The sequence below is a fragment of the Sinocyclocheilus grahami genome, unplaced genomic scaffold, assembly GCF_001515645.1.
Source record: "Sinocyclocheilus grahami isolate Dianchi unplaced genomic scaffold, SAMN03320097.WGS_v1.1 scaffold1386.1, whole genome shotgun sequence".
Lineage (NCBI taxonomy): Eukaryota > Metazoa > Chordata > Actinopteri > Cypriniformes > Cyprinidae > Sinocyclocheilus > Sinocyclocheilus grahami.
In genome coordinates, this window is record NW_015506565.1 from 191154 (window position 1) to 206698 (window position 15545).

General features: G+C 36.6%; 2 protein-coding genes across 2 annotated transcripts in view; both read left to right on the forward strand.

The window, feature by feature from the left end:
* Window positions 1–14211, forward strand: part of LOC107569850 (E3 ubiquitin/ISG15 ligase TRIM25-like) — a 29227-nt gene extending 15016 nt beyond the window's left edge. The window contains exons 2-3 of the mRNA XM_016256005.1: window positions 13738–13833; window positions 13914–14211. Coding sequence (XP_016111491.1) covers window positions 13738–13833; window positions 13914–14162 — 345 coding nt within the window. The 3' untranslated portion in view covers window positions 14163–14211. The remainder of the gene's footprint in view (window positions 1–13737; window positions 13834–13913) is intronic.
* LOC107569840 (tripartite motif-containing protein 16-like) overlaps window positions 1–15545 on the forward strand; it is a 54172-nt gene that overhangs the window by 36713 nt on the left and 1914 nt on the right. The gene's annotated exons all lie outside the window — the stretch shown is intronic.

The window sequence follows — 15545 nt, forward strand, 5'->3', positions numbered from 1 at the left end:
TTGTACTTGTACAATGACAAAGATATTCTATTCAATTAGCTCATGCTCTCTCTGTATCTAACAAGCCATTGTTCAGTAATAAATTCAATATAATAATTAAAATAAATGATGGACTTTGTCAAAGATGAGAGCTTTAATGAGGAAATGTTGTTTTGGAGAGGGTTTTTTTTTTTTACCATTGCTGCCCGGATCTTTTCCAGATGTTGAAACTCCTCCTCAGTTTATCCAATTCTTCTGAGTGTGTTCACTGTATAAATTAATATGGATTCATCTTTGTCAAAGCTGTGTTTGTTCTGTTGTTTGCTCTTTGCTCTTCTTGCGCTGTTTTAAAATCGATTGAGTTTGTAAACACATACAAATGATACAACTTTTACTCTATTAAATTTTGCAATGAATCCTCTGAACTCATGCGTGCTGAACCGTGGGCTAGTCACGGGTCACTATCAACTGCAATCTGCTTCCTTCACTAATATGTCACGGTTCCTAAACATGATAACAAATAATATAGATAAATAATGAACACGTCAAAACGAAAACACAGATACTTACAAGACCAAGTAGGAATGTCCTTTATCGTGTGTTGTTTGCCCGCTGCTCTCCGACAGCTAAACTTAGTGCTCTCTCTTGTAAAAACAATTCAAAACACAACACTCATGTCTCGCATTGCCAGCAGTCATGTCTCAGTAGGGCTACAATTGCCATCTAGCGGTTGGGAATTGTAATTGCATTTTTATTTATAAAATGAAAGACAGCCGAATATCAATAATATCATATAATGTGTATGAATGTAACATTTAACAGCTTGTGGGATGCATGACATCATATTATCAAATGCAAGTCAACTTTTGAAACATTTAAATTAGCATTATTTTTGGAATAATAAATAATGCTATATTTAATAATGCTGTAAAAGAATTAAATAAAATATAAAATAATGCTAATTTAAATGATTCAAAAGTTTACTTGCATTTGATAAGAAGCTGCGTGGGCAAAAATGACATGTAAACAATGTTAAGGCTATTTTGGCTATGCTCATCGCTGGTCTGGTTACTGCTATAGCCAAGCAGTTAAAATTAGACCACAGATTGCCTCGATTTCGCCAGGTGGGCTAAAAGCAGATTACACGTAGCCCGTCCAATTTAGAGCTAAATCGTGGCTACATATAGACCATGTCATGAAATGACACGTATATCTTTGTAGATATTATTGACACTGCGAACATGATGGGATATCAACCATCTCATGCTCTGTCTGGCCAAACACTACAGTGAGTCAGGTTTGACTATCAGTGGGCTACAGATAGCCGCTCGGACTATGAGCTAAATCGTGGCTATGCACAGGCTACATATTGAACATGTCAAAGACATGAAACCAAACACCTTGTAAGCGTTGTTACTTTGCTTACATGATGGATTATCATACATCTCACAAGTTATTTTGCCAAAAAACGACATGAAACCAAATTCAAGGTTATTTGGGCTAGAAGTGGGTTACACATAGCCGGACTATATCTTACTATACTTACCGGACTATACTTATCCGAGACGTTGAAATGATGGCTATTGCTTGCTGGGAAGTCATACTAAGCATATTTCCAGTGCCTCAGGCTTGCACAGTATTGTCAACTCACTCATCAGAATCTTCGGTAATCCTCAGCAAACTTCGACAGTTGGTTGAACCGGCTCATTCGGTTCTTTGTGAGTTGGACGTGCTACTTCGGCTGTGCGTCCTGCATCATCAACCCGGAACTAATGTTCGATTCAGTTCTATTTGTGAACCGGCTCGACCGGTTACTTCCTGAGAACCGGCTCAAAAGAACGATTCGTTCAAGAACCTAACATCACTAGTGATGGGATGTTTGGATCATTTTTACCGACTCGGACCTTTGAGTCTCGTTCAGCAAAATGAACTAATCTTTTTTCGAGTCATTTCGTTAATTTTAACAAAATATAATTAAAATGTTACGCGTTACTTCTCTAACACGTCTACTACTTACGCAAACATTGATCACACTACAAACAAGACAAAATGCTATAAGAAACAGAAAAGATTAATTCATTGTTTATCCTGGGTCTTCAGTCTATGATTAGCTCACCTCACATCTGACGAGTCTTCGGGTTAAAAAACAAGGTAAACGTCATTTTCAAGAAACAAAATGAACATGAAAGGTCTCCATCCAATTCTTTCTGCTCCCAGAGCATAGTGACCGAACTCCAAAGGGGAGAGAAGAACTTAGACTGCTTCAGGCAGAAGAGTTGTGTTATTGCCGGAAAGCTGTGGTCACAAAGAGCTAGTGTACCTAGTTCACTCTGTTTTCACTGATCTGTTCAGCTGAATCCCTTATTCTTCCTTTTGATTCTTAATTTAGGTTGTCAGTGTCCTTGAAGAGGAGTTTCACAAAATGAAGCAGCTGTCTGGTGGTTGGCTTTGTTATAAAGCTGCAGGTTTGGGAATTTGTGGCTTGATAAGCTTCATTGCATTTTGTAAGTAATTGTAATAGCACGTTTAGCTATCCTTCAGCAACTTAAAGTGTTACAATGCAGTGACAAATTGTTACTCACCAATAAAAGCAGCATGTTGTCAGTATTTCACAATGCATTAAGTGTGTTTTCATGTTTTTCATTAGAATGTTGTTAATCAGATTATGTCAATGTAAAAACAGTATATTTTCTTTAAAAACAAGGTGGGTGTGGCCAGAGAAAACTGACTGTGGTGCCACCTGAGTCCGAGCGCTACACAGCAAAGTCTTTAAAAACAGCATCTAACAATGGCAAGATCACACTCTACACTGTACCACTACAAGACACGATCGACACTTCGCCACTACCCCCACAAGCAGCTGAATTTGAGAAGATGCCCAAATGCATTTATAAAAAATGTGGAGTTATGATGCCACTTCAAGTTTTGGCTTTGCACATTGAAAATTGTGCATTAGAGTCAGAGAATGCATCTGTAAATTTTGTGTTTAAAGTTATAGAATTGCTGATAATTGGCACATTTTCCCATTTTATATATATATTTTTTTCTTAAACAGGTAGAAAGTCAAGAGGAAACCTAGAAAGGACCTCCACAAGTCAAGTCAATTTATGTCAGTGAGGAAAAAAAGAACAAACCCAACATGGTTTGTTAAAACAAAGCATTTAAAAGTATAATAATGATATTATTTTTAACACATTTAGAGCACATAGTATTTGCTTGTTGTATGTCCAGTTTGTGGAAAGTCTTTTCCTGAAGACATGGTTGAATTTCACGCTAGTATCTGTGTAGATAAGTATGTTTAACATCAGTTTACACATACATGCTTTGCTTTTCTTTAGATATGTACAGAGCAGAGAAAGTTGAGTTGTACAAACACTTTACTATCTGTTTATTTGTAAGTTGCTCTGAAGCAAAGGAAATGTTTTCAGAGTGGAAAGAGCATGCTGTAACCGGACCATCCAACAGCAGAGAAGGCAAAAGTATAATAATGATATTATTTTTAACACATTTAGAGCACATAGTATTTGCTTGTTGTATGTCCAGTTTGTGGAAAGTCTTTTCCTAAAGACTTTCATGCTAGTATCTGTGTAGATAAGTATGTTTAACATCAGTTTACACATACATGCTTTGCTTTTCTTTAGATATGTACAGAGCAGAGAAAGTTGAGTTGTACAAACACTTTACTATCTGTTTATTTGTAAGTTGCTCTGAAGCAAAGGAAATGTTTTCAGAGTGGAAAGAGCATGCTGTAACCGGACCATCCAACAGCAGAGAAGGTAACAAAGATGCAGTAAAAAAATGACAGCTTTTCTTTAGATATGTACAGAGCAGAAAAAGTTGAGTTGTACAAACACTTTACTATCTGTTTATTTTTAAGTTGCTCTGAAGCAATGGAAATGTTTTCAGAGTGGAAAGAGCATGCTGTAACCGGACCATCCAACAGCAGAGAAGGTAACAAAGATGCAGTAAAAATGACAATGTTAAGTAGATGAAGACATATAATCCACACTAGCTAGCAGAATGTTTTGTTTTTGCTCTACTTTAGATTGGAAGACGATTACCGATCCAAACAGTCTCTCACTTCCACCAATAACATTTCTTCTAATCAAATTTCCTATCCATTCAACCAAAAAAATCTAATGTAATTCAATGTTTCAAGGCAATTTAGAGGGACTTTAAAGAGATAATATTTTTTTTATAATTTGTGGGTAAACTAATCCCTTACTGTCAGGTGATGCCGCCACATTCTTAGTACTGCCGTCCTAAAACTGACACAAGGCTTCAGGATAAACTTTGATAAGGTGTGTTATATTTGACACGGTCTGTGAAATACAGGCTAAAGTCTCGTAATCTAATTATGTGATAACGAGCATCAGGATTTGATTTTCATTCATTTCACTATGATTTCAATCTTTGACGTGGTCTTACTCAGTCAATATTAAAGATATCAAGGTTATGTTTTCACAGAATGTTCTTCATGGTATGTAGGATTGTTGTATGTAGAAAGTGATATATCACAAAACTTGTGTTTTCAAAGGCAGTGTCGCTAATGTTTGATTCCAATGACAATGTTGACATGCACACACAAATATAACAAATCAATATGAATGTTTTGTTGTATCAATTTTATAAATTAACATTTCTAAATTGCCAATTCAGGTATAGTCCTTGTGTGAGGAAAATACTGAGTTTCAGTGCTTTCTTCAGGTAACACAGACACAACCTTGTTATTTGAGGCTGAGTCAGATCATCTTGTGCCCTCTACATCCGAAATTCTTGTGGAAAGTGACATGTACCTGATGGCTGGGAGGATGGTTGGTCACTCCTTCATCCATGGTGCTGTAACTTTTTTCCCCCGTTGTTCTCCGCAATTTTGTTTAGTTTTTTTCTAAACAATTTAAATACACAATTCATAAAATGTTTAGTTTATTGTAGTTCATTTATTGTATTCTATCTTTTACAGTAGTGTATAAAGTTTACAGAAGTGTGATTATTTGTATGTAGGCCTACTCAAATTAAACAATTCAGACGTGGTTTAAAAGACACAAAAGTTTGGTCAGATGTTGTTTTTCATACATTTTTGTTCAGTATTGGATCAAATTACATTCATTTTAAAATGTTCAATGTGTTTTTAATCTTATTCAGACTGTTCTAGATAATATCATATGGCCTGCTGAGGAAGAGGATGATGATGATGATGATACATAGCCACTTCACATCAACATGTTTTCAAATCCTCCGACTGTCTGGCCACTGCAGGACATTTCAGGAGTTTACTATGGATCTGGAAGCCTGTATTGCAACATGTGACACTGGATTGGGTTTGATCTAAAGAGGACAATCTGTGCCACTTATGAATTTGTGTAAAGTTCCTAGTTTGCCAAACATTCATAATGTGCTAGATTGTAGAGTTCAAATGTTGTTCTACAAACAACCCCACCTGTTCCAAAACAATTACAATAACAATTAATTAAATGGCTTAATATGTTTAAAAATACATTAATTTTCATGTCAATGTTATTATTGTGATTCACGTCACATAAATCAGCCAGTTCATCAATTTGATAATCTTTAGCATAAATGTTACTAAGGAAGAAATTGTTCTAAGACAGATCTACAAAGATCCCTTCACCTGTTTATGCTGTTCTGGCTCGATCATTTACTAGGCAGTAGCAGAACTGTGAATAGATTCAAATACATTTCTGTGACTCCATGTTATTGTTCATTATGAATGAATGTTAATATATGTTGTAATAATAATAATACATTTTATTTATAGGTGCCTTTCTCAACACTCAAGGACACCGCACAATAAATTTACAAACAAGACAATAGAAAACAAATAAGAAATACCATATATATTGTGATTCACGTCACATAAATCAGCCAGTTCATCAATTTGCTAATCTTTAGCATAAATGTTACTCTGGAAGAAATTGTTCTGAGACAGATCCCCTCACCTTTTTATGCTGTTCTGGCTCGATCATTTACTAGGCAGTAGCTGAACTGTGAATAGATTAAAATACATTTCTGTGACTCCATGTTATTTTTCATTATGGATGAATGTTAATATATGTTGTAATAATAATCATACATTTTATTTATAGGCGCCTTTCTCAACACTCAAGGACACCGCACAATAAATTTACAAACAAGACAATAGAAAACAAATAAGAAATACCATATACAAAGACAACAGAGTAAAGTAGGACGAGAGAATTAAACTTAGGTGAGATATGCAATCTTAAACAGGTGAGACTTAAGTCTAGATTTAAAAAGAGATAAAGAGTCAATATTTCTGATGTCTGGCGGTACTGAATTCCTGAGCCGGGGAGCAGAGCAGCAAAATGCCCTGCTCCTCATGGTGGAGAGGCGAGCAAAAGAAACAGTAAGGTGAAGAGAAGAAGCAGATCGACGTGAGTGAGAGGGAGTATAGATATGGAGGAGGTTGGACAGATATGAAGGGGCAAGATTATGGATGACCTTGAAAGTGAACAAGAGAATCTTAAAGTAAATGTGAAACTTAACCGGAAGCCAGTGAAGCTGCTGTAAAACTGTGGCGGGGCGATGCAATTTTGAGGCACCAGCCCAAGTTGGTACTGGGAAGAAAATCCGACTACGCCACCCTAGGAATTAAACCCAGGGAAAAATACACAAACCACGCAAATTGAGTAATAAAGCACACAGGTTCGGTTCCCTCGGAGAATTAGGCAAGAGACATGAGTAAGCATCAAACAAATACAAATGTTTATTAATACAGAAATGGGTTAAAATATTGGACACTAAAATCAACAGAGCACTAGAAGCCCCACTTCAAACATGAAAAAACAAATTACAACCAGAAGAGTAGCAATAATAGAAACCAACTTTATATACACATGTAACAAGTCGGTATATCTGTAAAACAAAACAAACTGAAATAACGGCAGGGCTGAGGTTCCCAGCGGCAGGGATCAAGGGAGAGTTTGATTTTACACTGGCACTTCCACACACACACACACACACACCAGTGCACTCTGATCACACTATAAAACACTCGAAGTGTAGCACCACACACGATAAAGAACCACCACCACCAGGAAGAAGATCAATCCACCCGTGGAACCCCAGCTCCTGCAATAAATCAAAAAGAAAATGAACTCTAGAAATGGACTTTAGACAAAATGCAATATGGACATCACTTAATAAAGCAACACCTCACAAAAGGGCATCCATACCAGACAGAAATAAAGAAAGAAACTGAAACCTTAGAAGGAATGAATAGTTAGTCACCTAAGATTACTACAAAACACTCAAACTCAGTAAATCCACAGAAGAGAAGAAAACAACAAAATGGTTTAAATCAAAAGAAAAACACAAAAGCAGAGGCCAATTCTTATCTTGTATGCAAACGAAAAAAGAGATAATCAAGCCTCCCATAACAAACAAAAAAAATGTAAAGCAGGGCACTAGAATGGCACGATAGGGAACAGATGAGCAGTCCTTCAATGGCGACGACAGCGTCTGCGCGGCTGTATAAACAGCAGCTCTTTAACAGCGCGAAGCCAGCAGCAAATAATCACGGCATAGAGCGAGAGGGAGAATCCTACCACGAACCCTAAAGGAAATATTGCTAGTCATAATAATTTCCCCCACTCCCAATTATAATTGCATTTAAAACACTTACCATCAGGATATCACACCAGATAGAAAGCTTTAGCGGCACGGGTTTATCATGGTCATACCAACCGATAGCACAATGGGATAGCAGACATCATGCCTATTTAGCATGCGACAAAATGTTAAGCCCCATAAGCATACTAGCCCAGCATAACGAGCTCTTAAAAACCACGTACCTGAGAGGCGAACAGTCATCGAATCCACTAAGCAGCATCGAAGGCCACCAGCACCAGAACAAACGTCGCACTACAGCCACCGCCAACATAGGCAAGCAAAAGGGAAAAACGGACGTGACGCATCCCAGGTAACAGCCAATCGGCCTTTAAATAGAAGATACAACTCGCTAATAAGCAACCACTGCTGTCAATCACCTAGTCCCGTTACACAGGGGTGATGTGGTGAAAGGGGGAATTCTGGCGATAATACGGGTTGCTGAGTTTTGAAGCAATTGAAGCTTATAGAGGGATTTGTGAGGAAGACCAAAGAGAAGAGAATTACAATAATTGATGCGGGTGATGACAAGACTGTGAACAAGAATAGCAGTAGTATGAGGGGTAAGGGAAGGGCGAAGACGGTTAATATTACGTAGATGAAAATAGGCGGACCGGGTGAATTATTAATATGTGATTGAAATGACAGTGTACTGTCCAGCAGGACACCCAAACTCTTAACCTGAGGAGAAGGGAAGACTAAAACTATTAGTTTTGGATAAAGTTGATTTAGTGCCAGTTAAAAAAAAATTCTGTTTTGTCACTGTTTAGTTTGAGAAAATTAGAAGAAAACCAGGATTTAAGTTCGTTGAGACATTTCCCCCGAAGCATATTCGTTACTTACTACAAAACAGTCAGAAGAACACGGACTGCAGGAAAGCAGGTTTGATGAATCAGTGGTCTGGCGTCTGCAAGTTAGACTCCTAAAAACAGCTTTGCTCGTGCAAACAAGTGCTCAGACAACCGCGGATGACTCATTTTCCACTCAAGTCAAGTCTGGGGGGTGCGATATACAGTATATCTTCTGCGATATTACTGTAAGTGTTGTTGTAATGATGTGCGATCTGACATTATCGAGTATGTCACCAAATCACACACACAGAGTGCATGCACGTGATTTATTAGTCTATTAATACTCAAAATTCAAGGCATTCTAAATTGTAGATGGCAAAATGCTTCTATATGCTCTTTATATTTATATAATTTAACAATCTATATCATACAACGAGTACCGTTTTTCTGCAGATATCAGCATGATATCAAATTTAATAATCATTTCAATAAAGTTAGCAATATGTGACTTACATTTTAGATGCAATATTGCCTGTTTTTGCTCAATTTTGCAAACGAAAATAGTTCAGAACAATAATCACACAGCACTGTTTTGCGTCTCTGAGCAATGGTGTTTACCTGTTGAATGAATCAGCTGTTTGAACGAATCGGTTGAATAAAATATCACAGTTTAATGTATCTCAGTGGGCACATGGATGCATTTAAACTGCAGTTACAGATGGATAAATAATCTTTTGTTTTAAACATAAAATGTTGAACACTGAGATACATTAAACTGTGTAAATGCATTTAAATGCTATTTCAGATGCAGATACCAGAAATTATTTCTTATGTTTTCTTATGTTGGAATGAAAAAGACTAAGTACCGGATGAAGTGCTTCTTATTCTTACCCAAATATACACAATAGAAGAAAGAGTTAAAACTGAACACAATCTTGCTACTTAAGCTGTGTATGAACATTTTTATATACATTTCTTAGCTTCTTTTTACATTTTGCATTTACTTGTACTATTACTTTCAATGCTTAAGTACGTTTAAGATTTTTAAAAATACTTTTCGTACTTAAGTGCAATAAATATCACATACTTTAAGACTTTTACTCAAGTAATATTCTAAACGGTGGCTTCAACTTCTACCGAAGTGATTTTCTGGTAAGATATCTATACTTTACTTGAGTATGGCTTTCAGGTACTTTATACACTACTGCACCTTTGGTTGTGGACACTCTTCCCTGCAATGAAGCTGCTTCTTCCTCTACCTCGAACAGAGAACCTCATACGGGCCACTTCTACATTTTCAACCCCTTGGTCTCCCCTAACCCTAAAAAAAATTATGTACATAGAACATTTTAAATGTGGCTATTTTACCACAAACATTAATTTACACTAGAACAAATACCAATTTTACTTCTAATAAAATATAAAGTATGTGATTGCGGTTGTCAATCTGAAAGACATCAGCACACTCTCACACAGGGATGTCAAAGCCTGTTAGTCAACAGACTAGTTTATCCTCCACTAGTACAACACAGTCGAACCAGTTGATGTATGTGTTCAGGATAATATATTAGTGCAGACTCTAACACAAAAGCAAAGGAATTATAGGCAATATTTACCGAAGTGGAAGACCTAATCTTTGAACAGAATGCTGGGAAAAGTACAGAGTGGTTGAAGCCAGATTATTGGTTGCAACATCTAGGTACATGATCTGTGTAACATATGAAAAATAGGCAGTTTCAGTCTAGAGTGTGTGATTCTGATATCAATACAATATGAAATGTGAAAACCCTGCCTGGGTAAAGCCAGCTGAAGTCTTTTTTTGTGATTTAATATATTCTACATACAATTATTCTGAGTACATTCTGTGACAATGTCATTTTGATATCTTTAATATTGACTTAGTAAGACAAAGATTGAAATGATTGTTTAGGAAACCAATGTCCGGTATTTTCTGTGCAAATTAATAAAATGTAGAGTCAATAAACTTTATATAATTTCAGTAAATTTGACTGTTCTATATTGAAATCTATCATATAATCTTTAATTTACAGCTATAAACACAAATGACCTACTTTTGTCATTTTTTGGCTATGACTACTTTATTTGCTCCCATAATTAGACAGGGTTACATTTATAGACCCTGACATTTTTAGGAAGTCGGGTAATAAAATATACAGTTGTGGCCAAAAAAAAAGTTTTGGCAGTGACATAAATGTTGTGTTTTGCAAAGTGTGCTGCTTCAGCTGTTGTGGCGTTCATTCACATTGTTTCTAGATTATTGTGTAGAGTGATCAGATGCAGTTTAAATAATTGCTAAAAGCTTCATTGGCCAAAAAATTAACTTTTCACAAAAAAAACAAATTTCACTGTTTTTTTATCCTGACACAAAATGAGCATCTAACAGTAATTGACTAATCATATCAGCAGCACGTGTGAAAGTGTGAATGAGTACTAGTCAGGTTAATCACTATCATACTAATTAGATTGTAAGAGCCGGCTGATTGCTATAAAAGGAGAGAAGAAGCGCTTCCAATCATTTCATTTCTATTTTTGTTCCATTTTATTTTCCTGTAATTAGCTTCTTTGTTCTTATTTTATTATTGACTGTTTGCTTGTCTTCAGTAAGTTTGAGAACTTAATGTTAATGCATAGAAAAGAAGTAAAAGCATAGGGTTGTTGTTGTTTTTTTTGTCCCAAAATTGTGCCAACATCCTGATGACTGCACCAAAAACATACGATCAAATCTCCATGACAGGAATATTGGATCCAGTCTTTTTACCAGATCCTGTCAGAAGACTTTTGTTTAGTCTGAGCCTCAAAACTGTGTTAACTCAAAGTCTTCTGTCATCCTGAGAGGTTAACAGAGGAATCCAGGGAAGAGCAGAACGCAGGAGACAAGTGATGATCAAATGGCAGGATTTATTAAATAATATTAGTTGTGTATGTTTCAATGCTCAGATTTCATCAACAAGTGTTATTATATCAAACCAAAAGTAATGGAAAATTTCTGCTTCACAACATCATCGTGTGACGTTAAAAACCTGGAGACATTCTCTGATCTCTTACTCATGAAGAGAAATATACCTAAAAACCACACAATCATGAGATAAAACAATATTACGATGATATGACATTCAGAGAAGCTGCTCTGAATAAGGTAATCTTGGGTAATGACTAAACGAGTCTGGCGGATGATTCGCCACATTTCTGTTAGGAACGTCAAAAATACAGTAAAAACAGTGAAATATTATTATAATGTAAAACTGTTTTCTATGTGAATATGTGTTAAACTGTAATGTATTTCTGTGATGCGCAGCTGTATTTTCAGCATCATTCCTCCAGTCTTCAGTGTCACATGATCTTCAGAAATCAGTATAATATGCTGATCTGCTGCTCAAGAAACATTTCTGATTATTATCAATGTTGAAAACAGTTGTGCTGCACAATATTTTAGTGGAAACCTTTTATTTTTCAGGATTCACAGATTAATAGAAAGTTCAAAAGTACAGCATTTATTTGAAATAGAAACCTTTTGTAACATTATGAATGTCTTTATCATCACCTTTGATCAGTTTAATGTGTCCTTGATGAATAAAAGCATGAATGTATTTTAAACAGCTCATAGTGATAGAAGCAGGATCTGTTCGTCCTGACAGCAGGTGATGTGACTGAAGCAGACATCAGAGCTCAAGGTTTATTTGGTTAGTTTGATCTCTGCTGGTTACTGTCGGGACTACATCATTTAGTGGGTAAAGAGTATCTTCCTGAGCGTATCCATGTGTTCTGATGAAACAACATTTACATCTCTAATATTTCCTGATCTTCCACTAGATGTTTTCTCAGTGTCTGATGGACATTTCTGAGGTTCTCAGAAGCACAGGTCATCATAGTTTGTAAACGTCTCTAGTGGTGAACGCAAACTACAACAAATATCATCTTTGTGTTCCTATTTGCTCCACAATAGTGTTTCTAGGACTTTACAAAATATCATGAGATTGATTGTTCTGGTCAGAAGAGAGAAAGATGTCAAATCTGCAGATGTATCAGAAACATGCAAACAAGTGTTAACTAGTGTTTTTTTTTTTCAAGGTAACAAAACAAAAATTATAGTCTCATAAATGCACAAAACTTTCAGTGTTGTACATGTTATATTCTTTAAAATATCAAAATATGAAAAACATTGCTAGATGCACAGTTTTATTAACTGTGTGTCATTCTCTGAAAATGGTCTGTTATTAACGGGAGGCTCTTGAAGTGTGTAAAGTTTAGTTTAAGTTATGAAGTGTTGTTCAGAACTCATTCTGTAAGTGTCGGATGTCGTGAGGATTTAGTGGTTTAGATACAGACTGAAATCATACTCATATGATCTTTATTCAGTGAATGTGATGAATCACTCATGGATGTGATTAACAGAGTGACCAGCAGAGGAAGCCACAGTCTCTCATCACACTGACACTTTACCACCGTAACCATAGTAACAGCAGACACACTGTATCAGCCTCCACTGACAGAGACAAGAGTAAAATCACACAAGAGCCTCCAGCACCTGATTTTATGTTGACTTTAGATTTATTTTCATTTTTTTGTATTTATTTATTTATTTTACAGTGTTAAAACTGAACACAGTTACAAGGTGAATGATTATAAAGGAATCAAACACACTTGGATGAGAGTTTCTGACATGGTTCTCCTGCATCATTTTATTGATGCATTATTAATTTGGGATTTAATTGATTTCCATTATTTTCAATGGAAAGTCCAAAAACATCCACTAGAAATTTTTTTTAGAAAAAAAGCAAGATCAAAATGACAGAAAGATCCTCAAGCATGTTAAACCATTGATTTTGTATTGAATTTACTATGATTTTACTGTGTGTGTGTGTGTGTGTGTGTGTGTGTGTGTGTGTGTGTGTGAGAGAGAGAGAGAGAGAGAGAGAGAGAGAGAGAGAGAGGCTCTACAGGAGCAGGAATGAGGAAGCTGCTTCACAGACTCACAGACACATCTGTTTTACACACGTCACTCAAACACAGAAGCAGGAAACAGGAAACACGGGATTTCAGGGAAATCAAAGAGAAACTGAAATCAAAGAACTGAAATCACTCAAACACAGAAGCAGGAAACAGGAAACACGTGATTTCAGGGAAATCAAAGAGAAACTAAAGTGTAGTTGAGCTCATGATTGAAACCGATCATCACTTCTGGAGTTTGAACCTTCAGCCATTAGTTATCAGCTCTTTTACTGGATTCATCTGTTCACATGAAGATTTAGAGGCAGTAGTTTTCTGTGAGATTAACTATCATCCGTTTGTCCTGCAGCACCAGCAGAAGGAGATGCAGAAGATGCTCCAGCAGAGAATCCAGCAGAGAGAGAAGGATCTTCAGCAGCTGAGAGAGCCTGTGGAGTCTCATAAGGTGAGTCTGGAGAAGAAGAGAAGTCTGTCTCCGTCTCAGTTCAGACTCACTGAAGCCTGAATCACTGTGTGTCCTAACAGCGCTCTGCACAGACAGCAGTGGAGGACAGTGAGAGGATCTTTACTGAGCTCATCCGCTCCATTGAGAGAAGCCACTCTGAGCTGATACGGCTGATCAGAGATCAGGAGAAGACTGCAGTGAGTCGAGCTGAAGGACGACTGGAGCGACTGGAGCAGGAGATCAATGATCTGAGGACGAGAGACGCTGAGCTGGAGCAGCTTTCACACACACAGGATCACATCCAGTTCCTGCAGGTAACAGAGATCTAGAAGAACAGGATCATAGTGGACTTGAGCAGATCCTGCTGTGACAGAGACTCACAGAGAAACAGTCACCTTTAATGTTTAGATCAGGGCTGTCCAAACTTTAGCTTCAACCCTAATTAAACATACCTGAACCAGCTAATCAAGCTCTTACTAGGCATAGAAACTTCCAGTCAGATGTGTTGAGGCAAGTTGGAGCTAAAATCTGCAGGACACCGGCCCTCCAGGACCGAGTTTGGACAGCCCTGGGTTAGATAGATGGATATATAGATCTTAAACCAGTGATCACCAACCTTTTTAGGCCCAAGATCCCTGACCTCGGCCTTTATGAAAGACAAGAGCTACCTATTGAAGAATTGATAGAAAAAGACATCCCAGATTGTACTTCAAATTTGAGGCCTATTACTTAGTATTTTAATTAGTGATGCTCCGATCACAGCTGATTCAGAATTCAGATTTTTCTTTCTTTCTTTCTTTCTTTCTTTCTTTTTTTTAACTAGGAAATTGGCTGATTCTGATACTGATATTTAAGCAAATTTATTTATTGGCTATTTGCTTTATAACAAACAAACTGGCTTCAAACTAAAATATCTAGCTGTTTGAAATTAGAGGCAACCACTGCATTTTAATCACGATCTGCACGGGCAGTTGTTTTTTATTTGATTTAGATTAATTTCAGGATTTAAAACAAAAAAAGAATGGTCTGACTTTAGGTGTTATTTATTTATTTGCTACATAAAACATCTGCACGAAACAAAAACAACAGGGCTGCGTTCAGCCCCGACAAAACGGTGCAAAACGTGTTTTAAACGGAAACGGTGGTGCGTTGAACACTGTTCTGATGATGCAAGAGTTGTAACTATGGCAGCTGAGAAGGCCATTCTTTATGTTCTTTTCAGATAATTTTCGAAGCCTGATGAAATCTGTATAAACACGTGTTTAATACTGCAAAATACGCTGTATTTTACAGTCACTGCCCTTGCCCTCCAGAATAAAAGAGCACATCCCAATCCAGTGAAGGGATTTGTGGAAACTGTGGTTCCTAATTATTGTGATGCAACATTTGCCTCGCATTTCAGGATGAAAAGACAAACATTTCAGGTGAAGAATAATCCACTTCTTACCTCGACGACGGTGTTATGATCTATATGACCTTATTATTTTTATTGTGAGTATTAGGCTTATCATTATTGCTGATCACTGTTGTTGTGCTATGATATTGTAATATTTACCATTATATAATCAGAGGGGTATAGAAAAGTTTATGAAAGTGTCACTCCATAATGCAATCGCAAAATATATAAATATGTATAGCATTTTTATGTTACATTAATCAGTATTAGCACACAATAGAAGACATTGCAATTACTAAATGATATTTAGACAGAC